General features: G+C 37.7%; 1 protein-coding gene across 6 annotated transcripts in view; it reads left to right on the top strand.

Moving 5' to 3' along the window:
- The window catches only part of anks1b (ankyrin repeat and sterile alpha motif domain containing 1B), a 174,912-nt gene that overhangs the window by 142,131 nt on the left and 5,000 nt on the right, over nucleotides 1-27,781 (top strand). For 3 of the 6 annotated variants that reach the window (XM_082167782.1, XM_082167785.1, XM_082167786.1), the window contains 7 exons: nucleotides 15,897-16,004; nucleotides 17,489-17,674; nucleotides 19,360-19,485; nucleotides 21,129-21,200; nucleotides 22,260-22,346; nucleotides 22,693-22,830; nucleotides 23,657-23,824. In XM_082167782.1, coding sequence (XP_082023908.1) covers nucleotides 15,897-16,004; nucleotides 17,489-17,674; nucleotides 19,360-19,485; nucleotides 21,129-21,200; nucleotides 22,260-22,346; nucleotides 22,693-22,830; nucleotides 23,657-23,824 — 885 coding nt within the window. Of the gene's footprint in view, nucleotides 1-2,607; nucleotides 4,920-15,896; nucleotides 16,005-17,488; nucleotides 17,675-19,359; nucleotides 19,486-21,128; nucleotides 21,201-22,259; nucleotides 22,347-22,692; nucleotides 22,831-23,656; nucleotides 23,825-27,781 lie in introns of those variants that run through there. The other 3 variants (XM_082167787.1, XM_082167784.1, XM_082167783.1) reach the window with 3 other exon arrangements.

The raw sequence follows: 27,781 nt of genomic DNA, 5'->3' as shown, positions 1-27,781 counted from the left end.
TCCCAAGAAGCTCTATGATTGTTCTCTTGCACACATACTGTACAAACATTATGCTTAACACTACTTTTTTTTTTATTTCTATGCTGTGACCATCACTGTAAAGGGAACGTTTGTCATGAAAATGACTATATATATTGTATATAGTCATTATTTATAATAATTATAGATTTTTATCATCTCTTAGTTGCAGTTTGAACATCATGGTCTTAATCCCCAAACAAAATGCATCCAAACCAGCCTGGAATTGTGTTTGAGGCAAATGGAGTATTTCGACCCGTATGGCCAAGCGGCCGCAAGTCTGTGGCTTTTTAAAGCGCACTCATATTGCATTTTTATTATTATTATTTGATCCAAAAAATGTCTGGTTTGAGCTGTGGTTGTTTTCTGTGGGAAGGTGAATAAGGTCAGCCTCCATCAGTTTACACAAATGTTTTTTGCGTACAAGACAGAATTGTATAAAATGCTTTATATGACACTTTACGACTTGTACAGTTCAGATTTTTACCATTCTGTATAATGTATTTAAATAGCACATGTTATTTCATGTCACATGTTGTGCCAAGTTGTGTTTCCCGGCAGCCGCTGGCTTTGTGGTTAATGTTTCTGGTTAATGTTAGCCGTGCTTGGGTCGTGTTGGTAGGCGGTCAGAAGTAATTTAGCTCGTAATAATAGTTTAGCTCGTGTTTTTTTTTTTTTTTTTAACAACTGTTACGCGGTTGCCATGACTGCTGGCGGTAGTTACCATAGAGACAGCACGGATGATTCAAAACTGACGTGTTTGTGTGTGAGTAAGTGTGTAAGGGCATGTATCCTTTAAGTGTGCGTGGTCCAACACTTACGCTTCGCAGACTGTGTATGTGTTATAATGAGTTTCCATGTCCTTTGTGTTGCATTCCTGTTTTCATTACTTCCTGTCACTTCTCCAAATGCACAGATTGCAAATTGTCTTTTCTTACACTAGCAGATGGCTACTGCCTTCGTTAACACAGCAGGCCCATCAAACACACACACACAGTCTCCCCCTTTTTTCTGTCTATCTGTTCTTTCCTTTTGGCTCCCGTATTACACTGCCTCTCACCTTAACGAGGACAAAACATTTGCTTTAATACCAAAAGACACATTGAGGACTGTTCTGTAAGTGTGTGTGTGCTGTACTATGTATACGATATGTACAAGTGTGGGTGGGTTGGCCTGTAGGTTCATGTGTTGAATTGACGCACACTGACACACATTTGGCACATGACCATGCGAGTGTTGTTCTCAGGGTGAGGGTGAGCTGAGATTATTCCTGTAGGACAGATCCTGCTGATGGGTATCAAGATGATCCAGTGGCCCCAGCAGCCCGTGAGAGGGCTGTTTCTTAAGGACGGTCACTAAGCGCATTCATAAAAATAGATTAAGCATGACGTTCATGGAGGAGGCTTGGGTTTCAAACAGTAAAATGTATTTATTACACGGCTCAGTGGAATACTGGATTCTGATTGGTCTTTCCGCAGTCAAATATTATTGTGTAATTGAACGTTGTCCCAGGGAACTGTTTCTTTTTTCTTTCTTTTTTTCCGATTATTTCTAAATAGCTGGCCTGGTTTTATGTCTCTGGCGTCATTCTACTGTCAAAATATACAATATTTCTTGTCAAATCTATTTTGCATCATAACAGACACAAAAGCATTTTGATGCACTGTAAAAATTATTTGTTGGTTTAACTTAAAGTAAGTCTTAAAATGTTTAGTTCGTTTAAATGAAAAATTTGAGTTGATACAAAGAAAAAGATTAGTTTATTCAAAATAAACTCAAAAAAGTATGTTATCTGAACAACATTTGTGAACCTAAGCTGATTTGACAAAAGATTTTTGAAACAAATCATGACTTTACATTATGCCTTACACTAGCGTTTAAAAGTTGGTATGTTTTTTTTATGTTTTTGAAGGATGTCTCTTATGCACAACCAAAGCTGCATTTCTGATTATTATCAATGCTGAAAACAGTTGTGCTGTTTATGACAACCCTGATTCTTTGATGAATCAAAAGTTCTAAACAACAGCTTTTATTTGAAATAATACATTATAAATGTCTTTACTGTCACTTTTGATCAATGTAATGCGCATGGAAATATTAATTTCTTTAAAAAAAATCTTACTGACCTCAATCTTTTGAACAGCAGTGTATATATTTGCCACTCACGCATATGTATCTAGTTCGTGCGTACACATTCACAGCCTGTGGTGAAACAAAACATACAAAATTTAAATTGTTTTCACACATTCGCTCGCTGGACTAAAAATTCTGCACGCTTAAGACTTATTTATTATATAATTATTTTCAAGTTATGGTTCCAATAAATGTTCGGTAATAAAATTCTGTACCGTTTCATCTAAATAAAATTATAAATAAAACAAAGTGAATTTTCAGTATGAAAAATGGATATCCGTTTAAAATTTGCTTAAGATTACATTCACCAGTGTCACTTTTAGTGAGCGTTAGATGATGCAAAGATAATCTAAGGCTATGTTCAGACGGCTATGTTTTGTTTTTTTCACAAGATCTGTTTTTCTCATGACAGTGTGAACAGCACAAAATCACATGGAATCTGATCTTTTCAATTCTGATTTGTGCCACTTTCATATGTGGTCCTAAATGCAAGTCAGATGTTTTGCAATTCGACCTCAGTCTGAACAGTCATATCGGAATTCATGCGACTTACAGTACGTCACTCTAGAGCAATATTCTTACAATTCTGCGCTCATGGGAGTCAGTTACCCGAAGTTATCGAGACAGTTGAGAAAGGCAGTGAAGGACAGTGATGTGTCAGAGCTCACAAGTATTACAGAGACAGCTCTATATACAAGCAAAACACAAGGGCTCGTATCATAAATGTTTAAAAACTTTTCTCTCTTTTTTTGCATCCTCGTCTTTGTATTTTTATATTGCCTGCGCAACAATTCGCTGGATTCCACAGCAGATCGCACTATAACTAAACGGGTAATCGCTTACTTTAATGGCTTCCTTGTTTACTTCCATATGACAGCGTTCTGCGTGACGTCTTTTTGTCGTTCTTTTCGCGCACACAGGTCAGTCCAGGACCATGATCTGTTCGCACTGGAATCTGATATTGGCCACATTTATAACAACAATGTGAACAGCTACAAAAAAAGCGGATCTGAGCAATAAATCATGAGCATGCACTAATAAGTTTCCATTACCGGTTGATAATTTGTGCAGTTAAGAGTTTTCATTTACATAAAAGCAATCATTTATCATAATTAACAAGAAAAGAAAAAAAACTAATCTCGACCGATAACTAATATGGTACAGATGATATATTATACAGTGAAAACTGCACAAATTATCAACCAATAATGGAAACGTATTATTGCATGCTCATTTCTAATGCTAATGCTTTAAGCATTTTTGATGCAGTTTGACAAATGTTTTTTTGTGCTTGTGAGGCAAGTAAAGAGCGCTGCTGCAGAAATCTATTTCCGTCAGGTGTCTTTATACAGTATAACCTGTCTGGCTATCACCAGACCAAGCTCAATCTTTTAAGACTGAACATTAGTCTGGGGAGTCTGCTCTGTATTTTCTACTGCACAAGAGGCTTGATCAACGGGCATAGTTCAAATGACTCTATACGCAATTGGATAGTCCTTCAACCAATCAGACCAACGATCCAGGTGAACGTACTTTGCAGCGAAAACTCCAGGTAGGAAACGACAAACGTGTTGGTTTGGAGCATTGATCAGCGGTCAATGGCATCGAGCGATTTTTGCAGGTTGTGCAAAAAAAAACATGAAAGTTAGTGGTATTTACACCCACTCGAGCGATTTGTTTGCTAAACTAAAGAAGCCATTGAGCATCGTCGAGAGGTTAAAAGGAATTGGATTGGATTAAACCCGCCAATAGCGCGCCAGGTGGATAAGCCAGTTTGTGATTGGTCCCCGCAAATTTGTAACGGAAGCAGGATAGAAGAATGTACAGGTTTCCAGCCTGAGCTTCAGGGCGAAATCAAATCGCCGGCAGATTGGGCTGGGTTTACCCAGTCTACTTATTTCCCTCGCGCATTTCAAATGTTGAGAGCCATAATTGCCATGTCGTTGTTTGTGTACTAGCTTTAAGGAGTAGAACAGACCACAAGCCATTTGGATTTAGGCCATTTCAGGCTGCCCCAACAAACCACAACTTCTACGCTTGTTGGGTTTCATTGGATCAGTGTGTTAATCCTGTTGGTGTTTGTGTATCAGTGTAAACATGACAGTCATGTTTCCCAACAAGCCAACTCCTGACATTTTGTCAACCAGACTTGAGATGATTAGAACAAATGACACCAGGATGAATGCATCGCAATCTTACTGCAGTGTGCAGTTGCCGAGCACTGGAACTCGTGTTAAACAATGAAGCTTCGGAGAGAGGGAGAGAGAGAGAGAGAGAGAGAGGGAGGGAGGGGAAACAGATATGGGAGAGTGAGGCGGAGAGAGTGAGTTAAGGACGTTCGCTCTCCCGTCTCACACTGCTTCACAAGCCGAGGAAACGGTCACCTGCGCTGCACGCACGCTACGGCACGCGAACACACAGCTTCTCGCTGGATGGGAGCAGGGTATCCATAGTAACAGGCGGAGAGCGTGAATGAGGAGCAAGAGAAGGCAGAAGGAGGAGGAGAAAGGGGTGACGTGTTCAGACAGAGATCGTTGTTGCTGGAGTACAAACCTCTGTGGTTTGATAGCGTGAGGAGTCTGGAGAAGAAAGACTGTGAAAAGATCTGTTGCCACACAAATATGCATGTTTGTATGAGCTTTGAGGTGATGCATCACAGGGCTTTATAAGAGAGCCAGAGAGTTGAGGCAGCTTGTCAACGCAGGTCAGGACACTTGGATGTTTGGGAACGGAGGACTTGACTGCACGAATGAGCGGCGAAACTCTGGGTAAGTCACTGGCACTAGAGGAAGAGTGAAGCAGAAGGTGGATTATAAGGGATTGCGCTGCCTCTAGTTGTTTTTGTTTTTTTTAGATTAATGCACTGTTAAAGCTTTTGTTCTCTACTCGCTGCAGCACCAGCCACTGTTTCCTGCATTTTCACCTGCTTTTATTGCTAAACATTCGCTGTTTCTTTATTATGTCATTGAGTAATCTGTCATCACCAGCTACTTTGCACCATACTGTAGTTTCTTTATTACTTTGGTGATTTTACGCATCACACTCGATTGTACGCTGTTAAGTTTACAGTATATAATGTGTGTGTGTTCACATGCAGTGGTGAATGCCTTAGTTTGAGTCTGTGTATGTGGATAGTTGACATTTAAAATAGTTTTAGACAGAGTATTGCATGTCATTCCGCAGGACATGTCAATTTCCCAGGACAATTGCTTCATAATTATCATCCATGCAGCTTTATGAGCTCATATTAATTGAGCTACATGAAACCTTTGTATGATCAAAAATGTAATTGTCACACCAAAGAAACTTCTAAAATAGTCTTTTTTTTTTTTATTAAAAAATAAAGATTTGCAATATTAGAACTGATACTGATACAAAATTCAACTGATACTGGATATTTAATAGTAAATGCTACTAATTTCCCCTATTTTTACATTAAGATGACTTTTGCTGTCATTTAACATTCACTTAAAGTTAATCTTTATGAAAGATTCAATAAGACTATTAAATAATCTTTAGCAAAAATCCCAATGAACAATGCATTTTATGAGAACATTCATATTCATTTCCAATGTTTTTAATGATTGTTTTTAATGATTTTATAAATGTATTTCATTTTTTTTCTAAAAAATATTTTTTATTTGTTCTTTATTTGAAATATTTTATTTTATGAATTTATATAGTTCTATATACATAATATTGTGAATGCTTAAAACAAATACGAAAAACAGAAATGGTTACCTTACGGGGCTTAAAATACACACTTTATATACATTCATATAATTTTGCCATGAATCACACAGAATGCCTCAGCTGCCCATGTACATTCCTTCATTGTTGTGTGCGTGTATTCACTTGCCTGGACTTTTCTAAAGCCGAAGCGTTAACCTCATGGCCCTCGTAATCTGTAGATGGTGCGGCGGTGAGGATGACTATGAGATGAAAGAGCAGGCAGACGTCTCCTTTAGGTTGCATTAGTTCAGTTCTGCAGTCAGCAGTGAAAGAGTCACGAAGGATCAGAACAGAACAGCAGTGAGGCGGTGTTGCATAATGAAAGTGGGACCTGCTGTGCTGTGGATCAGCCCTGGTGTATTAAACGTAATCTCACAGCTACGCTATCCACATGTGGATGGGGCTTGAGGTGTAAGCTTTCTCATAACAGAAATAAAGCTGCCAATAAGCTTGGAAGTCTCTGAGGGTTCACCAAAATGTTCCCACAGAGCTTCTCTTTCCTTAACTTTGCCGGAGGCTAGATTTTTGGAATTTTTGGGGGTATTTTTAATTTTTTTTTACCTGGGTGGGGCTTTTATGTAGTTCACTACAGTTCCAGATGGTTTTTCCGTCAGAGGAATGGAGGAAGTGGTTCGCGGATGCTCTAGTTTCACACACCTTATACGGATTAGCATTAACAAGTCTGAAGGTACAGCACTGCAGTGTGGACTGAAAATGCACTCTTATGAATTCAGGTAAACTCTAGACTTTTCTTTAACTGGGTCATTTTACACTAGCTACAACTGATGATTGAATATAAACCAAGTTACTCACAATCAGATCTGTAATCCCAGTTGCTTGACTGGCGTATGTGATTTGAAGTCTGCCATCTTTGCTAATTTTTGAGCCAATCACCTGGGGTGCATATAAAATAACATTATGACATCACGATTTGAGCTGATTGGCCCCTCAGGAACATCCCTGTGCTGTGATGTCAAAGCCAAAATAAAGGAGGAAAAAAGTCAATTTTATAACTTTTTGCACATACTGATTAGTAGTTTCACTTCCAGTGTGAAGTACAGAGCTTAGATTCCTGTGCGTGCGTGCGTGCGTGCGTGCGTGCGTGCGTGCGTGCGTGCGTGCGTGCGTGCGTGCGTGCGTGTGTGTGTGTGTGTGTGTGTGTGTGTGTGTACTCACAGCAGCCTGTATAGCATTTATCTTTTGATCAATTATTCAGCATGGCTTCAGTCTTGTCCAGCCACAGAGCAAGTTATTTCACTGTCTTCAAGCGTTCCACAGATTTTTGTTGAATTTGAAGGATCAAATCTGCAGTTTAGAAGGAAGAACACACAGTCCTTCTTAAAATAAATAGACCAAACACCAAACTACTTCCCAGAATCATCTTCTTCTCTGGACAGTCCAATCTGTCCTGGAGGTTTTGGTTGAAGTTTCTCTGCAGCGGATGTCAACTTGAAATCCCGTCTCGCTCAGAAACGTCCCATGTTGTGGAAATGAAATGGGTTTCGAATGCCGCTTCATATTGGCTTTGAAGGAATGTTTTACACATGCAGTACTTGACTGCAGCGTCTGCACAGATCATATCAGACCAGTCATATCAGACCTGACATCAGTCAGTTGAGTGTAAATCTCCTCCTGCCTTCTTAGCTAGTGATTTTACACCACATTAACAGGATACAGTAGTCAAGTCTGACTTTTTTGAGCATTTTGAGCCACTCAAGAGTAAGTATTTGTGCAGTTAAGAGTTCCCGCTTATATAAAAGCAAGATCTATGGTTCCGTGTAGGGTGCAGACGTCATGCTAGGACACTTCCAGGCCCTCTGCTGGTTTATCCTGTGGTGTTTTGAAGCTTGGATCCAATCATCGGCCTGGTGCTGTGCAGGATGTGACAGGGCTGTCGGTCTAATGCTGTTGATCTGCCTGCTGTTGGTCCTTATGTCGCTGTCGACAGCGGCTAGCGCAGACTAAAACTACATTCTTAACACCACAAGCAAGCCTGTTTCAGATGATCACTTTATGAGATTAATTTGAAATGGATTTGATGTACTATGTGTTGCGTGATTGCTTTACTGATTTGATTTATATTGGATTAGGGCATTACATTTCTTATTCATTTACGTGAAAATGGTCTAGTGGCCTATTTAGTACAGATGGGTCAGATGGTTGTCCAAAAAAAAATATTAAATGTATTTACGGTAGCGTTCAAAAGTTTTTTTGTTTTTTTTTTGACATTTTATTCCGCAAGGATGCATTAAATTGATCAAAGAGAGCATAAAGACATTTATATTGTTACTAAAGATTTTTTTTTTTTTTTTTATGCTATTCTTTTGAGCTTTCTGAATGGTAGTGTGTATATAACTGGAAAAAAAAAGGTGTTACGGTAGAAGTCTTCCAGAAAAGTATTTTTAAATTAATTCCCTTTAAAGAATCAGCACTAAAATAATTGAAATGTAAGAAATGTATCTGACCGGGTCAGCCTATTTGTTTCCTAAAGGCCGATTAGTCGACTAGTTGTTCAAGCCACCCACCAACTAGTCATTTTTGGCAACATGCAATTTTGTACGTCTTTACTATTGAGTAAAATCACAGTGTTCTTACTGATGTTCTGCTCGATTTTTCTGCATGTTCCACAGTTTTATTCTTGGTCTGGCATGTCTGTGGGTTCGTGTGCAAGAATGAGTAGGAGTGTGTGAGAGAAAGAGTGAGAATGCGTGTGTAGTGAGAGAGAAACGAGAGAAACTGTCATGACGTCTTTTTTTTTCTCCTCGTCTTTGTGTTGGAAGCTGACTTTTTCTCTTGATTCCTTCTGATCCCTGCATAGAGCAGGATTCACACCGCTGCATTTCCTTATTATCATTGGTAAAGGCAGAAATGTGACACGTCCCCTCATTGGCTCATCATGTCCTCACTCACAGTCAAACCTCACAGCATTGGTCTGGCGCACTGCTGTATATCCTTTACGTTGCCTCAGAGGCCTGCTGGATTTTTACGCATAGCACCAGCACTCGCTCCATAGTTGCTAGGTAACTGGCAGGCTCTGGTTCCTTTCCAGTTGTCCCCTGGTTGGGAGGCGCTGGTTATAAATGGATCTGAGACGGATAACGGCGAGTTGCCGTGACGATGGTGGCCTCGGGCTTGTTTGAATCATACCTGCAATGGTTGGTACTGGATTTGGCTCCTGAGGAGGCTAGTTGTGATTGGACACCAAGCAGCATCAGTGACATCCACTGGACCGACGTCCTTCAGCGGCCTGAAAACCGCCAATACTAGTGATGAAAAACGAACAAATTAGTGCTGTTCCAAGCAAATCCGTGTAGACCGCTAAAGTAGCCCCAGAACGCAGGAGATCAGGAAGATTTGTGGACACAATGTACACACACGTACACAAGACCTCATTACGTTCACTGTGTGGGTTGTGTTGGCTAGTAATGCTGGCAATAAAAACCTGTTATGTCTGCTGTGATTGGCTCTCTACATTCAGTCCGCTGTAGCAAGGCAGACACGCCACATGGTATTTAGCATTTCAAGGGAAAGATTTTATGCCATGAGAAAAAAATATTGAGGTACTGAGAGAGATTGAGATGGAAGGGTGACGTCAAGCAGAAGAAACCAAAGTGCTCACGGCTGGTTCTCGTGGGCTTAAAGGTCATTCAACCAATCATGTGAGCTTTACAGCTCATTAGCCAATCAATGTGCTTCGCATGTTGCCCATCAGAGAGAGAAAAACAATGGAAGAAACGGTGGTGGTAGCAATGTGAAAAACAACTTATTTTGATAATTGACTAGTCAGTGAATTGTTTGAACAGTTCAACAGTTCGCATAGTCTTAGAAATGCTCATGTTAGCAGTTAGCATGCTAAATCCCTCTCAGAGAAATTGTCTTTTAATTCTTCCTCTTTAAAGCAGTGAAGCTAAGAATAATCAAATTAAAAGAAAGAATAGAAAACACACACTGGTTGTGGTTGTTATTGGTTGTGAATACACTGTAGCATGTCAGCATGCTTAAACCTTCTCAGAGAAGTTTCGTCTCTTAAAGCAGTTATGCTAAAGATATTAAAACTAAAACTAAAAATAGGGACTATTCAGATGGTGATCTTGGTTACTGGCAAGATGATTGTTCGGATGTTGAGCGTTGGATTGTGGGATAGAGGTGGAAAACTGAGTGAGCAGGCGAATAAGAAGGACTTTGTGTTTCCCAGTTCATTAAAATCCAATGCACGAATGCTGCTGTAAGCACAAACAGTACTGTATTCACATCCTCCCCATCAGACAGGCCTCTGCGCCTCAGCTCCCTCAATTAGTAGGAACTGCTCATCCATACCACAACTCATTCTGAGCTCTATTACTTATGTCTGCTGGTGCCTCCAGAATGAGATCATAGAGAGTTATGTGGCTGTGGAGTATTGCTTTGGCCTGACCTGACCTTTAAAAAAGAGCTTGATCTTTATAGAGACATTTTACGTATGGAGTTTTAACCTTTCGCTTTGCAGTCTTCAAACGGTATTTGCAGCTCATACCCATATGACGTATTTCCGAGCGATTTTGGATGTTCAACAAGACGATTGTAAGATTGGATCAATCAAGAATCGATTGGATTATGATAAGTGGACATTACTTATGAAAATGGAACCAAATACTGCTGACAACCACTTTTTTGAAGAAGCTTTTTGAGTTCATCTTTGAGACCATCTTGATTATTCAAATTTTAGTGGTTAAAAAAAGTTATTATTTACTATTACTGCATTTACATTTACATTAACCGGCATTAAATTACTTAAATTACTTGTTAATAATACGTTTATAAGTAAAAATGTTTATAAGTTGGGGAAGTGAGAAATGTTTGTGGAGAATCAGCTGCCGAATGATGTACATACTCTATGGTTGTCACTGCATATTTAACTGGTATGTGTGTGTGTGTGTGTGTGTGTGTGTGTGTGTGTGTGTGTGTGTATCTATCAGCCCCTTAAAGGATGTCCATGTCATATTTCAGACTGAAGTTTGTGTGGGTCTGGTGTGGAGATTACTCTCCTGCCGCTGGACCGCAGAGGTTAATCCCTCTTCAGACCTGCTTCCTGCTCACTTTCTCTAATCTAATGGGATTAACTGTCATTTTACATCCAACACTGCAGCAATTACACCCACAGAAAGGAAGAGACCGCACAAGACTCCATTACGCATGAAACGGATGAATGTTTTAGCAGTACTCCAGTTATTGTGTACAAATGTCAATGGCCTCTCTGGTGCGTGCTTCTCTCTTTTCACAGAGCGGCCAAATCTTTCACACACTCCCTGATTTTCTTTGTCCAATGAATGCACAATGAGGATCTGCCTGATTAGGTGTCAAATAGGCCTAACTGGCTGGCAGATAAACACTCATTTGGCTGCATTCATTTGTCGCAAATTAAAATTTTGCTTTTGAAAGGTCAGCAGTGTGCTGTTGGAGAACGGCAGATGCACTATATTGTCCTGAAAAGCAACTGCGTGTTTAACAGTCAGAGTTTACACACTTAACAGGTTCTATTCTTTCTGCTTGTGTCTGAAATCGCATAGCCTGCTGTCTACTATTTCAATTTGTATTTACTTTGCGACCGTTTAAAAAAGTATGTTCTATATAGTATGAATATGGATGGTATGAATGAAATTCCGACGTACTACATCCGCCATGTTTTAGCTGTCATGTGACCTTATGGGAATGTATTATTTCCCATGAGAAAATGCGCATCTTTGCTGAAGTACAGCAGTAGGTCATCCAGGTACTTTTTGCCTACTGTTTTTCAAAGATGTATTCAGTCATAGTACTCTGTTGGTGTACTGCTTTTCACATACTATATAGTAGGGAAGTGTTCGATTTCGGATGCAGCGACAGTTTTTATTTGGAGTAATTTATTCATAGGTAAATTATAGACTGAGAGCAACATAATATAAAGTACTTATAAAGTTTACTTATTTGTTTTCTTTTTATTAAAATTGATTTAATGTTCTTTTTAGCTTTATATCAGTTTCTAAAAACTATTTTAACAGACCTCTTATTCATGTACCGTTTGTATAGGGTTAACATCTAGCTAAAGGATTACCTTTGAATTTAATCATGAAATATGAAGTTAACAAATATGTGTGAATTGAATTGAATCGAATGCACCAATTTGTATAAGAGAACGGTTTAAACAAATTTATTTTGCTCATGCTTATTTAAGGCGCCTCATTAATACTTTGAGGTTCAAACACTTAAAAACTACTACTGAAAAAGTCGAAAGAGAACCGTCACAAAGTCTTTTTCCGTAGCACAAGGGCCTTTGGTCAGAATTAACCCACTAATTCACGTATACATGAAAATCTACAGAAAAAGCCATCCAGGCACCTTTAGCATGCTATTTTCAGTGCACTATGAATCCTTATATAGTACAGTTAGTATGTAAATTAGGATGCAGCTCTCAGTAGCTTTAAGATACAGGATTGCAGTCAGCATACTGTACCCGGCGGTGCGGTGATGTTCACAAGCAGTCGCAGTGATTAAAACACATGGCTGCTTCTCTTTATCACCCCTGCTGCATGTGTAATGTGAGGCTTATGCATATCATCCGAGCGCCTCTCGCGTGATAGAGCCGTTTGCGCTGTCGTCCGGTCTGTACAGTATTCCTCTATGCCACATTGCATCTTCGCTGCAGCCTTCTCTACACATTTGCATTTAAATGAAATTCAATCTCCTCTGCTTTTTACTGTCTTGCAGTAAGGCAGCACTGAACCTTACACACTCTGCATACTCTCTTTGTTCATTTCCTCCTGTTTTCTCTCCTTTTGTTTGTCCGTTTCCTGCAATGGCATGCGTGCGGGAATATAAATAGCTTATATTAAGTTCTGCGTATCTGTAGTCTGTGCCTCTGATGCACACTGGCTACAAGAATGGCATGAGCATTCTTTAGATAGCAAGCTTTGTTCTGATTGGCTGGCTGTACTGTAAAAGTTTACAAGGGCTGCTAATTATTGCCTGCAAGGAACTTTTCTAGTCAAAATGCTACAATCAAAGGTCTATACAAACTTTTGATTATAAATCATTTAAAAATAAACAATTATTTGCATGCTATGGTCAATATTAAAATGATATACAATTTTGTTTAAATAAATACATATAGCCTATAAATACTAAAATTAAATACTAGAAGTAATTTTAGGAATAACATTATTATATAGCATGAAAAATGCATATTTGCTAAAGAATACATTAAAGTATAATTAAATGGGTGTGTTTTTTTAAAGAATAACTTTATCAGTGTTAGATGATGGCAAAGGTAAAAATATAAAAATAGACGAAATGAACATGCACAATTAAATATATCAACGAATACTATAAAAACATACCCTAAATGGGACCGATTATATTGTGTTTTACGGTATTTCAGATTAAATACCTATAAGAACATATGTGTGTATTAAGTGGTTTTGAATTATGTAAGTAATATATATGTACTTTTATGTCTCTATATTGTCCAGCACTACCAAAAACTAGGCAGGAATATTTCATGGTCAGAATAACGTGCAAGTGGACCAGACTTTGTCAATAGTCAAAAACACAATTCTGGCTATATCAGACATGCATAGCAGTGTTCTTTTGCGCTTTATTTCTCATGTGAATGCTCCAGGCACATTGAAATCACATTTTGTGTGGTTTAAACTCCTAAAATGTCTAATTTCAGCGAGCACACATCCTGCTGTAGTCCTGAAGGGTTTTCTGTCCAGTTCCAGTCTCTGTTGCCCTAACCACCTGTAATCTGGCCAGCATGGGCCTGAGGGAGACCGGTTGCCGGCTGCTTCAGATTGGCTTGTTTGTGCATTCTCCAGAGGGTTTAAACCGGGTTAATGAGCCTCTGGTGCACACAGTCCAAAAACGTCCTCACACAAATCGATTTTAGACATGAGAGGCTTAGAAGAGAAACACGGGATCGTTAACACAGAACGTTAAAATGCGTGGCTCCTGTAAGTAGTTCTGCACATGAAGATGGATGTATTTTGCATATCCAGTATGAACAATGATGTAGCCTGCAAACATTTGGTTTTCTCTTTCTTGGACTGGCTACTTTCTGTTTTTGGTACTATATTTGATTGGCCAGATGTGGATTTGGTACTGGGGGGGAATCGAGTACACGGTTGAGAACTAAACATGTACACTCTTAGAAGAGAAAGTTCTATTTGGGACCTTAAATTGTTCTGTCATGTGCTTATATAGAACCTTTGAGGGGTTCCAATCTTTTTATGGATTTATAGTTTTCATTAATTGTGTTTTAATTCATTTTAATTTTAATTTTGAATTAAATGTATGAATAAAATAGCTCTTAAACATACCTTATCACTTTATTCACACACCTTCAAACAGGAATAAGTCAAGAATTTCAGTATTCTGGACTACTTTTTATAACAGTGTCTCCAAACAATCAGTAAAATTCAGTTAAATTGTCTGTTACATATTCAGACCCCAGTATAAATACTGTAGGTATTACGTACGTTTGCTCAGTCCATATTGACACTGTTTCCACGATTGTGAAAAACATGGTCAATTTTAGGGAATTTTTATATTTTGTTATGTAAATAAAAAAAAGAAATAATGAAAATTTCTGTATTGAATGTATGTTTTTCAAGCTGATCTGCTCTAAAATATTTATTCAGAAATATTTAGAAATATTGCTCATGTGGAAAGTAAAACTTGCTCAAAAGGTGTCTGAATTTCGACAATAAATTTTTTCAGTGAATCATTCAAAAACACACAATTCACAGAATTTATTCAATTGATTAATTTGCAAATACGTTTTTTTATTTGTTTTATTAGTGAAGACGTGTGGGAGCCCTGCTCCTTCATCAGCATCATGCAGGTCACCTGACAGACAGTTCACGGACACTATGTCGTAATGGAAAACCATGATTATGCTGAAAGGAAATATCCTCCCATTGATTCAATTTTCTAGGGTAAAATAGTGGCGATCATTATAAATGAAGCTAGAGAAGATTGTTGCTATAGGGACAGGAAGAAGGCAGCCAATGAGAAGACACCTTGTGTGTTCTGTGTTGTGACTAAAGCGGGTTCTTCACATGCATTTGATGCTTCTGTGCAACCTGGTTTACAGTAATGGCTCAGTCTTTATGAATGCTCATTAATTGGGTGGAGTAATTCCCTGTTCATCGAGGTTGTCGTGTGTGTGTGTGTGTTTGTGGTGAGAGTGAAAGAAATAGGACAGGTTGCAAAAGAAAGAGTTTGTGTGTGTGTGTGTGTGTGTGTGTGTGTGTGTGTGTGTGTGTGTGTGTGTGTGTGTGTGTGCGTCTGTTCTTTAGGTTTCATCAGATTGACCATGGTTCTTAAGTGACCATCTTTTATTATTATTATTACACCCCTGATGCACCCCAGACAATAATACAAAAGCTCTTGTGGACAGGAAGTGAACATAAAGAGGCCGCCTAATTTATTTTGCACATGCTGTCTATGTAATTTTACACTCAATTCACTGAAGAAATTATGGAAAGAAGGCACTGTTTGTACTGAACAAAATGTAATTACTTTATTGATATATGGCATAGGGCTTTTTTAGAGGATTTAGCACATGGGTAGTCAGCAAGAATTACTGTTCACAATTTATTGCACACCGAACATGAGTTAACGTTATACAATATACTGTGTAGTCTAGGTGACATCAGTGGGAAAGGAAATATACTGGAGCAAGTTACATTTTTATCAAAGTTTATGAAAACTTTTTTTATTCATTATTTATTTATTTATTTATTTAACTTATGTATCATTATAATTATTGATAAAATTACATTTTATTTTATTTTATTTATATTATTTTATGAATAAACCAGGAAGTTTTATTAACAAGCAAGTCAATTTTGATTTCATGTTGGCTTGGAACTTGATTGTGGTGATAAAAGAATAGCATTTTTCTGCTGAAATAGTGACACGGCTGTAGTGAATTTGTCAAAGTACAGAGGACTAAATGCACAGCACTCACTTTTCTCTCTCTCTCTCTCTTTCAGGTTCTTAAGATTAATTTGATCGGCCACAGGAAAAGAATACTCGCATCACTTGGAGATCGACTGCACGAAGACCCTCCACAGAAACCACCACGGGCCATCTCTCTAAGGGCGAGTATGAATCAGAAACTCCCCTCACACTATGGCTGTCATGTTTTCAGTCAACGATAGAATGATAAATTGAATGTTCATCCTAAATGTCACCCATATTATACAGACCCTTTCCAAAAAATTTGAATATCATGGAAAAGTTTATTTATTTCCATAATTCCATTCAAAACGTTAAACTTCCATAGATTATAGATTCAAGGCCCACAACTTAAACGATTTCAAGTATTTAGTTGTTTATTTGTACATAATTTGGGCTTCCAGCTCATAAAACCCACGAAAACAGGATTTCAAAAAATTTGAATATTACATGAAATCACACAGTAGTTACACAGTGATACCATGGTCATTGAACCAGGTTTTGGTTCTTTTGGCAGTGTGGGCAGGTGCAAATCCTGCTGGAAAATGAAGGAAGCATGAAGTGCTCTGCAAATGTCCTGGTAGACGGCTGCGTTGACTCTGGATTTAATAAAACACAGTGGACCAAAGTCCTCTTTTCTGATGAGAGAAAATTTTGCATCTCATTTGGAAACCAAGGTCCCAGAAGTCTGGAGGAAGAATGGAGAGGCACACAATCCAAGATGCTTGAAGTCCAGTGTGAAGTTTCCACAGTCTGTGTTGGTTTGGGGAGCCGTGTCATCGGCTGGTGTTGGTCCACTGTGCTGTCCACTCAACGCAGTCGTCTACCAGGACATTTTCAGAGCACTTCATGCTTCCTTCAGCAGACAAGCTTTATGGAGATGCTTACTTCATTTTCCAGCAGGATTTGCACCTGCCCACACTGCCAAAAGAACCAAAACCTGGTTCAATGACCATGGTATTACTGTGTAATTACTGTGTGATTTCATGTAATATTCAAATTTTTTGAAATCCTGTTTTCGTGGGTTTTATGAGCTGGAAGCCCAAATTATGTACAAATAAACAACTAAATACTTGAAATCGTTTAAGTTGTGGGCCCTGAATCTATAATCTATGGAAGTTTAACGTTTTGAATGGAATTATGGAAATAAATAAACTTTTCCATGATATTCAAATTTTTTGGAAAGGGTCTGTATGTTGTATTTTATGTTTGTGTGTATGCATTTTTTTTTTTTTTATCCTGTTCCTCAAAATGTTTATAGAGAGAAATGTTTTTAAGAAAACAGAAAATGTCACTTGCTGTGTGATTTGCTCTTATCCTGAGAGCGTTGGCATTCTTATGGCCTGATCCGCTCCAGGGATTTAACTTGATCTTCCAGGCTGGATCAGACAGCTGCTCTTAAACGCAGCTAGGCCTCCTCAGCCTCTTTTTCAGTGCTGTCTGACGTAGAAACAGTGGGTCATATGCCTAAAAAATGAATTCAAACACAAACATCAACCAAAAACCAGGCACACAATCAGACCTCGAATGAAAGTCCCTATAAGCTCTCTGTTAGCATTCCCATTCATCTCATGGCAGTTTCTCCACTAACCACCCTGCTAACCACAATTCTGTCTCTCTCCCGCAGGAGCCCACCGGGAACCACACTCCCCCTCAGCTGTCCCCGTCTCTGAATCAGGGCTACCCCAACGCCAGCTCTCTGGACGTCCAGCATCTCATCATGCAGGCAGACGCCCGACGCAGACGCAACGACAACTACTTCGAGGACGTCCCGCGCTCCAAACTAGAGAGACAGATGGCACAAGTCAGTATGGTGAGTTAGTGCACTTGCGTCAAGTGCACTACTCCCCTCTGCGTGTGTTGGTGTGATCAATTGTGCTTTGTGCACCTTTGTGTCCTGATAGAATCTCAATAAATCAGTGCCATGGTGTGTAAAAGTGTGTTTGCGATTGTGAATGTGTTGTGGCGAAGATCTCTCTTTGTGAGCTTATCAGTGATGCGTGTGCCTGTGTGTTTTGCCGTGATTGTGAATAGAATGAGTTACTGCACCGAACGTAATGACAAAAGGTTACCCTTACGTCCTCTTCCTCTTAGCCTTTATCAGTTTTTCCTGCCCTGTGGCTCCATATATCATCACAGAGAGAGAAAAAGATTGAAAGAGCGACAAAAAGGCTTTAGACCAAATGCTTAGCAACCATTCAGTTACATTCTGAACCCTCCGCTCCAGAAATCTATGATTATCGTAAATGTACTCGGTGAAAAGTGATAGAATCTATATTTAAAATTTGCTGGAGAATGTTACATATTTATTTATTTATTAGTTAGTTAGTTAATTATCCAGCACTGAAACAAATCATGTTATTAGTAAGTTTCTGAAAATATTTATTTACATTTTTATTATTATTATTATTATTATTATTGTTGTTGTTATTTATCAGTTTTTCCCCGTGGTTCCATATATCATCACAGAGGGAGAGAGAGACTAAGAAAAAGGCCAGAAAACTAGGAAACTGATTATAGCAGATGTACTTGTGTGTGAAACATTACTATTTTTAATGTTTTTGAAAGACGTTTATTATGCTCATCAAGCCTGCATTTATTTGATCAAAAATACAAAAGACAGTAATGTTGTGAAATATTATTACAATTTAAAAAGAGTGGTTTTCTATTTTAATATAATTTATTTATGTGCTGCAAAGCTGAATTTTCAGCATCATTACTCCAGTCTTCAGTGTCACATGATCCTTCAGAAATCATTCTAATATGCTGATTTATTATCAATGTTGGAAACAGTTCTGCCGCTTAATGTTGTTTTTATAACCTGTGATACTTTTTTTAGGATGTATTGATGAATAAAAATACATTTATATAATATAATTTTTTTAAAGAAATTCATATTTTTAATCAGCAAGGATGTGCTAAATTGATAAAAAGTGATAGTAAAGATTTATATTTTTAGAAAATATTTATATTGTGAATAAATGCTGTTCTTTTTAACTTTTATTTATCAATGAATCCTGAAAAAAAAAGTAGCACAATTTCCCAAAAAATATTAAGCAGCTCAACTGTTTCCAACATTGATAATAAATCATCATCTTAGAATGATTTCTGAAGGATCATGTGACACTGAAGACTGGAGTAATGATGCTGAAAATTCAGCTTTGATCACAGGAATAAATGACATTTTAAAGTATATTAAAATAAATTGTAATAAATGTTCGTTTTTTTCTGTATTTTTGATCAAATAAATGCAGGCTTGATGAGCATAAGAGATGACTATATATATATATACACAGAGGAAGAGAGGGAAAAATTAAATAGATTGAAAGAGCGACAAAAAAAAAAGCCTTTAGAAAAGAAATGCTTAGCAACTATTCAGTTACTGAACCCTGCAGTATATATCTAGCTTCAGCTTTTGTAACCTAAATGCTGGACCTTGATATAATTACAAACAATTATGTTTTTTTCCCACTTCCTTTTTTTGTTTCTTTTTTTTAGCAAGGGGAATGGTGTGAGCCAATCACGTTACGACCTCCAAACGAGGCGACATCATCTACGCCGGTGCAGTACTGGCAGCACCATCCTGAGAAGCTTATATTCCAGTCATGTGACTATGAAGCATATGTAAGTGTGGGTTTTATAAGTGATAAATGATGAATGTTTCTCAGATGCTTCTACTGAAACCAAAAAAACACTTGAAATTTGAGTGTACGAGGAATTTAGAAGTGGATGCGGCCTTGGCGGGCTCCTGTAAGCCATCAGATAACGAAAGAGAAAAGCGACCGTGAAAGCTATCTACGAGTCTATTAGTTATTCAGTGGTGAATAATGGTGTTTTAACCTTCAATCAATACAGGTTTTTTCAGCTCTCTCTGGGCCCGAGCATCTCTAGTATTAGCTTACATAAACCCACTCTGTTTCCTAGCAACAGCCATATAAATTTGATTGGCTTATTCTCCAGTGCCAAAAACACTGATGGAGTTTATGAACAGAATCCATGCATGTATGTGTGCCTGAACCACAGAGGCCAAAGGTCAAGAGTTTTGTTCCCAGTGTTGAACTGTGAAGGAATCAGGAAACTCTCATTCAATGCTGATCTGACTAGTAGTAAAATATGCTTTAAAAAATGTATAAACTGATATTAGACTTAAACTGGTGATTCTGACTCTCATGGTTCCTAAAATTAGGTCAGTAATGAGATGCTCACCTGACAATTATTATACTGTACTTTGATTATTGATAGGGTGACCAGACGTCCCTTTTTTTTAGCTCTATTTTTAATGTCCAGACTTAATATGAAAAAATCATGTTTTGTCCTGCATTTCTTCTTTCGTAAATAGTCTTTGCTGGGTGATCATTATCTCATTATAGTGTATTTTGGTGAACAATACATTTACATTTCTACTTGGCAAATATAATATAAATTTAATTAATTAATTAAAATCTAAAATATTACAATAAATTAATTATACAAAAAGTAAAATAAAATAAAAATATCGAAATCTAAAATATTTCAATACAATTAAATAAAATGAAATAAAAATATTACAACAAAATATTTAAGTAAAATGTAATAAAAATGAAGAATTATGAATACTGAGGAATATACAATTAAATAAAAATGATTAAACTACAAATACAAAAAGGGATTGATTAATATCATATAGCTGTGATTAATGTAAATCTAAATGAATGGTCTAGACTGGATTTGGAAATAAGATTTTTGCGATTGAAAATGAGTAGTACAGGTTCTGTCTTGCCGGTCAACATTTCGGTCTCATCTAGTCTTAAAATGATTGGGTTTTACATTAACGGAATGCTTTACAAAATACTGTCACACCTCAGCATGGTGGATTCCAGATTGCTTTCATGTGAAACACAGTCTGCTGGCTCTCAAGGTTGTCCTCGTCTGCTACCCAGCAGCGCAGCGTAACACTTCAGCAGATCACAGCACAACTAAGCTCTTTCCGACCGATCTCTTCCGTTCCTACACACTTCGTTGAACATGGCCACGTTTCCATTCAGTTATTGATTTATCTGACAAGTTGTACTCACAGTGACACACAATCTGTGCACACCAACTGCTGGAAAAGAAAACCTTAGGGAGGATAGTACTGAGGTGGTCTTATACACATACATTTATATACATACACACATATACTGTATATGGTTAATTATAATTTTTATACTTTTTATCAACTTTTTTAAATTATACAATTAATACAAATAAATGAGTTTCTCAGTTTCTGATTGTGTTTTCTTCTGCAGTATCTGGGGTCTATGTTGGTGAAGGAGTTGCGCGGTACAGAATCCACGCATGATGCCTGTGCAAAAATGAGGGTAAGAGTTGTGTCACCATGTCTAGTCATCCTCCTACTGCCCTCAGGTCACTATGACTCAGTCATTGAGAAAACAGGACTACGAGAGCACACAGCGTACTTGGGATTTACACTCACGCAAGACGATATTTAGGGAAATAATCGACAAATTTCTCATAGCTTACCACAGTGAATAAATGCATTAACCTAGCTTTACCTCAAAATACCTTTTCTTACTTCAATTGCCCCCGGGCCCCCGGGCCCCCGTTCCTATTAGATTATTTAACACGCCAGGACAGTTCGCCTGCTCTGTGTTTGAATGCATGTAAAACACCATCTGTTCTCCTTTCTGCTCCCCGCTGCACATTTCGATGAGGCAGAGAAAGTTTGAGACCTGCCGTCCCTTGCTTCTTCACAAACACATTAATACATTCAGAAGGTGTAAATTTAGGTCGCTCTTTGTTTTAAGCAGAATATTCTGACAGGTACAGAGCGGTAGAGAGGCGCTAATCCACGGGAAATCACTGACAGTGAGAGCGAGAGGGGAAATGAGGTCCAGATGAATATATTTCCCACTCTGACAGCTGATATGACGGCGTAGGAATATATGAAAATGAATTCTGATTCTCTGAAGTTCATCACTATCCTCGGCTGCATGTGATTTATGCCCATGCAGCATGAGGTGGTCTCCCAACCTGGTCAGGTTTGCTGGTTTTTTAGAGGTTTTGGGCACTTGACGGCTTGGTTTCTATTGGCTGACCAGACTGGGAGACCAGCTAAACCATTTTTATTCCCAGCAACACTATATGCGGTATATATCATCATCAACGTTCAAACCCAATAAGGCCACGTTTTTAACAGTGCACAATGTTATTTTGTCTCTTTTTTACTTGTCCCATGAGATGGCACTCTATCTGGGTTATTGCAGGGTATTGAAGGGCATTATGTGTAAATAATTTAGTGTGTGTTTGAGTTTGTATAAAGCAGATCTCAGTCAGTGTGTGATGGGGCCTCATGAATGTTAATGTTGGAGACTGTAAGACTGTCTGCTGATCTCTCCTCCTCTCTTCCTCTCCGTAAGAAGTCTACAGAACAGATGAAGAAGATCCCCACCATAGTACTGTCTGTCTCCTATAAGGGAGTCAAGTTTATCGATGCCACTAACAAGGTAATCATCCGCCATTACCTGTATAATGTCTCAATTTATACAGATTATAATCGGAACTTTCATCTTCCTTTATAAGATAGAAATTAGGGCTGTCAGTCAATAAAAAAATGTAATTGAATAATCAATCACAATAAATTGCATGTCATTAAATAAAAAAAGATAGAGCATTACATTATTCTGACAAAGCGTTGATTAGATCTCACAAAAAGTGCCACTCTAAGCCAATTTATTAGCTGTTTTTGAATCATATTTTAGTCCTAGTAGACATGTAGTATAGACAAATATTGTTGTTAAACAAATGTGCATTTAAATCGGACTTATTTCTGTCCCTTTCTCCGATGTTCAGAACATCATAGCCGAGCATGAGATCAGGAATATCTCGTGTGCCGCGCAGGACCCTGAAGATCTGTCCACATTTGCGTACATCACCAAGGACCTGAAATCCAGCCATCATTACTGCCACGTGTTTACAGCTTTCGATGTGGTGAGTAGCAGATAATAAATAAACCCATGTCTGATAAAGCATAAATAAAAATGAAACATCCATTAATGCTCACTTACAAATGCGCAAGTGTTGCAAACCATGTTTGAGGAATTCCACATTTCATAAATACAAATGAAATTATTACAAATATATTGGTGAAGATGTATTTGATTATTACTTAAAGGTTAGTAGAAAAATTGAATCATCAAATTAATGAAAAAAAAAAAAAGCCAAAATAAGAGGCAAAACAGAAAGTAGCCTATTGTTCATTTGTATTGTTGATTATTTAAATGTATATTAATTTTATATTTTATATTATATTTTATATTAGTGTTAAGTTCTGAACTATTTTCTAAGATGAGATTCTAAAAATTGTCCATGAAAACACTTGGTAGGTCTGACAAGTTTTCATCAAAACTTAAATGTCACATTTTATAGTATCTGTGTAGTCATTTTAAACACAAACTATACTTTTTGTCAGCTTAAAAGGCTATGGTGTTTTTTTTTTGTTGAAAATGTCTGTTTAGTAAGCTGATGTCTTCAGTGTTACCGCCTGTCACAGTAACACCACAGAGCTGTCTGTGCATCAGCTAGTCACAACACATGAATCATTTATAACATGCTTAAAGCATGTTTTTAATCATTTAAAAATCACTAAGCTCTGAAATTATGGAAGAAAAGTGGTAAAATGCTGCCAAATGTAGTAGCACTGAATTGAACTCAAATCTTGAAGGGTTTCTCAACATTTTTAGATCACCACAAGAGTGATTTGCGAGTTGATTTTTGAAAAAGCGTCTCTCATCGCCTCTGCGTGTGTTTTTTACAGAATCTAGCCTATGAGATTATCCTGACGTTGGGCCAGGCGTTTGAGGTGGCGTATCAGTTGGCCCTTCAGGCCAGAAAGAGCGGCCACGGGTCATCCACTCTTCCCGAGAGCTTCGACAGCAAACCCTCCAAACCTGTCCCTAAACCTCGCGTCAACATACGCAAGAGTGTGAGTGACTTTGCCCTTTGACTTTGCCTAACACAGCAGCCCGTCTCACCTCCTCCATCTGTACATATGTACGCCCGCACACCTTGAACCCATATCTGTGCGTGCTCAAGCTGAGTGATGCATCATGGGAAACAGAGCTGCTGGAATGTGTGACCAGAAATATTAATTTGGAACATTGTTTTAAAACTGACGTTTATCCGCTGTGTGTCAAAAGTTGTTGCTTTTAATTTAACAGTTTAATAACAACGAAATCATTCTAATATGCTGGTTTGGTGCTCAAGAAACATTTCTTTTGATTATTATCAATGTTGAAAACAGTTGTGCAGCATTCATTTCATATAGAAATCTGACGCCAAACTTTTAAATCAGTAGTGTATATTTAAATGATACCAAAACATTCATTTGTTTATCATATCCACAAAAGCGGTGTAGCTGGCGTATTTTCCAACTGTTTTCAAGCAAGCAAAGCATCTCAACTGAATAAAAAACGCTGGCTAAAAACGCTTTGGTGGACATGTGGCCATATTCTTTTATAATATTGCTATGATATATTCTTCATATTCAAATTTTAGCTCCAACGTGACAGATAAATACTTGAAATTGTTGTGTTGCACGTTATAGCTCGCATCTTAACACAGTAGAATCTATAGTAAATGTTATTTAAATTGATTGTAAGGTTTCTGTTTTTTAGGCCTAACTTTGTATTGCTGTTTTGTTTTAGAGGGCTTATCAAATGAGAAAGCCAAAGAGCAATGAGCGATTTTTGTGTCAATTTTGTTATTTGAGTAATATTTCCTTATTAGCAATTTGATATCTATGCCATCTAAAGACCTCTGGTGAATGAAATTAGAGACGTTTGGAAACCAATTAAAAACAGCACAGACGAACATAGACTTTTTAGCCATTTATTGATTTCGATGTTTGCATGATTGTCTGTTTATGAGCATGTGCGAATTTTTAAAACCAGTATTGAGAAATGTGTGTTTGGGAGTATTGCAATAGATTTACTTCCTCTCAGTGAAAGTTTGTTTGTACGCACGCCAGCGCGTGTGTGTCGCAGCCTGTCCTGAGGGACGGTGAGGTGAGTGTTTGATCTGTAAACGGCACACTCCATCTCCTCTCCCTTCAGTGCGTTTAAGGATGAAAGAGATTGATGAGGGCTGTTTGCACAGAGCTCCAGCAAGTGGCTTCCTCCAGGGCAGCCTTCCTCTCCATCTGCCCTCGTCCCAGTGCCCCCAGAGCGGGCACGGTGCCTCTCTCTCCCCCCTGCCACCGACAGGGATATTACCACTCTCTCTGGATAAGGGCCCAGAATAGGTGGGAGCGCATCATAAAAATAAAACACACCCTGCCTGTTGGAGTTGGATTACACGCAGGACAGAAACGATGGATGCCTGGTTGAAAATAAACAGTTGCATTTGGAGTCCAGCCTGCAGGACTCCATATAACCCTCTTTTAATGAGAAGCCTTTTAATGAGAACTTCTCTATCTGTTTTAAAGGCCAGATCACTGTCCACATAAAATGTGATATTACAGTATAAATACTGGGCCAATTTGGCACTTTAAATTGAGCTGTGGTGTAGCAGACACCATGCATGCTCTGAGAGATACGGTCCTCAAATGGACTTTGTAGATTCAAATTCGGCTCGCAACATTTTCAGATCCCGTTCTCCTTCTCTCTTGTGCCATTCAATCCTGTTCTAATAAGTTTTCGCTAACTCGGGCATCCTCTGAGACATCCAGTCCCGGGTAAGAATATGTACGATAGTAGTATTTTTTTTTTTTCTACACTTTGCATTATTTTATTTTAAAAAATAAAAAATTAAAAAAAATATATATATTTTTATATATATATATATATATATATATATATATATATATTGGCCTTTTTTAAATACTATAAATAAAGCTAATAAATTTCTCAAATTTCTGGTCGGTGAAACTTTATTTGATTTTGTGCCTTTTTGCAACTTTTCTGGGTGAAATAATAGTTTGTTACTGTTGACGTCCCATCTGACATAAAAAGAGGATCATCTTCTTAATTCCTTCTATTAATCAATTACATTACATACAGGCATATAAAATATTATAAATAATGTATAAACTTAGAATATATTATAAAGGCCTGGTTTCACAGACATGGCTTAAATAAAGCCAGGATTAGGCCTTAGTTAAGCTACTTAGTTAACATTTAAGTAGCTTTTATAAGCGTGCCTTAGAATAAAACACTACTGGTGTGCATCTTGAGACAAAACAATGGCACTGACATATTTTAAGATATTGAGTTATTTGTGTTAAGACAGCTCAAACATGCATTTTAGTCTGGGACTAGTCTCTGAAACCAGGCAAAAATGTACCAAATTAATCATATATACGCACATATCCTGACCTTTGAAAGCACCCACATTTGGACAATATACACTGTGATCTTAGTAACACAAACGAACTACAAATATCTCATGATCTCATCTCAAGATCTATCTGAATCAGTTCATGAAATCACAGGCGTCCTGTGTTAATAACTCAACTAATCCCGTGTGAATAGTGCTTATGTGACAATTTACGTAAGAATGGATTTATGAATGATTAGCGTACATTTGTTCTGCTTGTTTTTTGTGAATAATGCCCATTGTTGGTGTGTGTGTGTGTTCACGCTGATACCCTGAACACTAACAGCATTCTCTGTGGCTGTGTGTGGTGTACTCGGATATTGATTTTCCCTTGTGTAGGAGAAATGGTTCATTATGTTGCGGTACCTCTTCTCCATATGGACACGATACGCTGTGTTGCTCCATGAGAACGGAATCCTTCTCTCTTCTGTTCATCTCCATGTTTCCACTCATGCAGTCGGTTGAATGCACTGTGTATGGGTGATTCTAAAATTAAGGGTATTTTTGACTACTTGATAGTCTTGAAAAATGAAACCTCTTCAAAATGTGTCGCAGTGTTTTGGCAGCTAATCTGCTATAGATTACTACAAACTTCTCAATGTCAAGCCTTTTGGAAAAAGTAGTTGGCTCCTTTTTGCTAGTAATTTGTAGTGAAGCTAAGATATATTTAAATATACAGATAACTTTAACACTTTATTTTAGGGGCCAATTCTCACTATTAACTAGTTTCTTATTTGCATGCATATTACTATGATATTGGCTGTTTATTAGTACATATAAAGCACATATTAATGCATTATTGAGCATGACCATATATTCTACATCCTCAATCCTACCCAATACATAAACTTAACAACTACCTTACTAACTATTAATAAGCAGTAATTAGGAGATTATTGAGGCAAAATTCGTGGTTAATAGTTAGTTAATAGTGAGAAATTGTCCCTAATCTAAAGTATGACCAAAAAATCTAATTTTAAAAATCTATGACAGATAAATTTACACTAAATACAACAAAATAACCTAATTTATATAACTGAGTCATTTACAGCTGAGTATAATTAAGTAAAGAGAGTGAACAGCATTTAATTGATTTATTCAAAACGGTGAATAAACTACTGGTTGTTAAAGTAGTTTAGTCTAAAAGTCATGGGTAAAGGACAAGCCCAAAATAATCTGATTCTTGCAAATGATTAATTTCAACACAATTAAAAATGCCTCTAATTAAAGAATCAACCATAATTGATTGATTATGTGTGCGTGTGTGTGTGTTTGTGTTTTCACCTTCCCAAGCTGTGACCTCTGTGACCTCTTTGTTCCGCCTCTAGGTCATGTCCCTCTCTAGCCGCTGGTCCCTGGGGCACATTTTCACCCCGCACCGTCCTCCTCTTCATCCTTCTCCTCTTCCTCATACCTCCCGACTCTTCCATCCACATAAACTTCACTTTCAGGTCTTCTTGCATTTTCCTTTCCTTTATTTCTTTCCCCCTTTTTATTTTTAGGGCTGTCAGTGACTTCATTTATTTGTGTTATTTAATTAGTCACACTAAATTAATGCTAAATTGAC

The sequence above is a fragment of the Leuciscus leuciscus genome, assembly GCF_965113295.1.
Source record: "Leuciscus leuciscus genome assembly, chromosome: 4".
NCBI classification, from domain to species: Eukaryota; Metazoa; Chordata; class Actinopteri; order Cypriniformes; family Leuciscidae; genus Leuciscus; species Leuciscus leuciscus.
The sequence above is the reverse complement of the archived record's forward strand: the minus strand, read 5'-3'. Positions and strand labels throughout refer to the sequence as shown.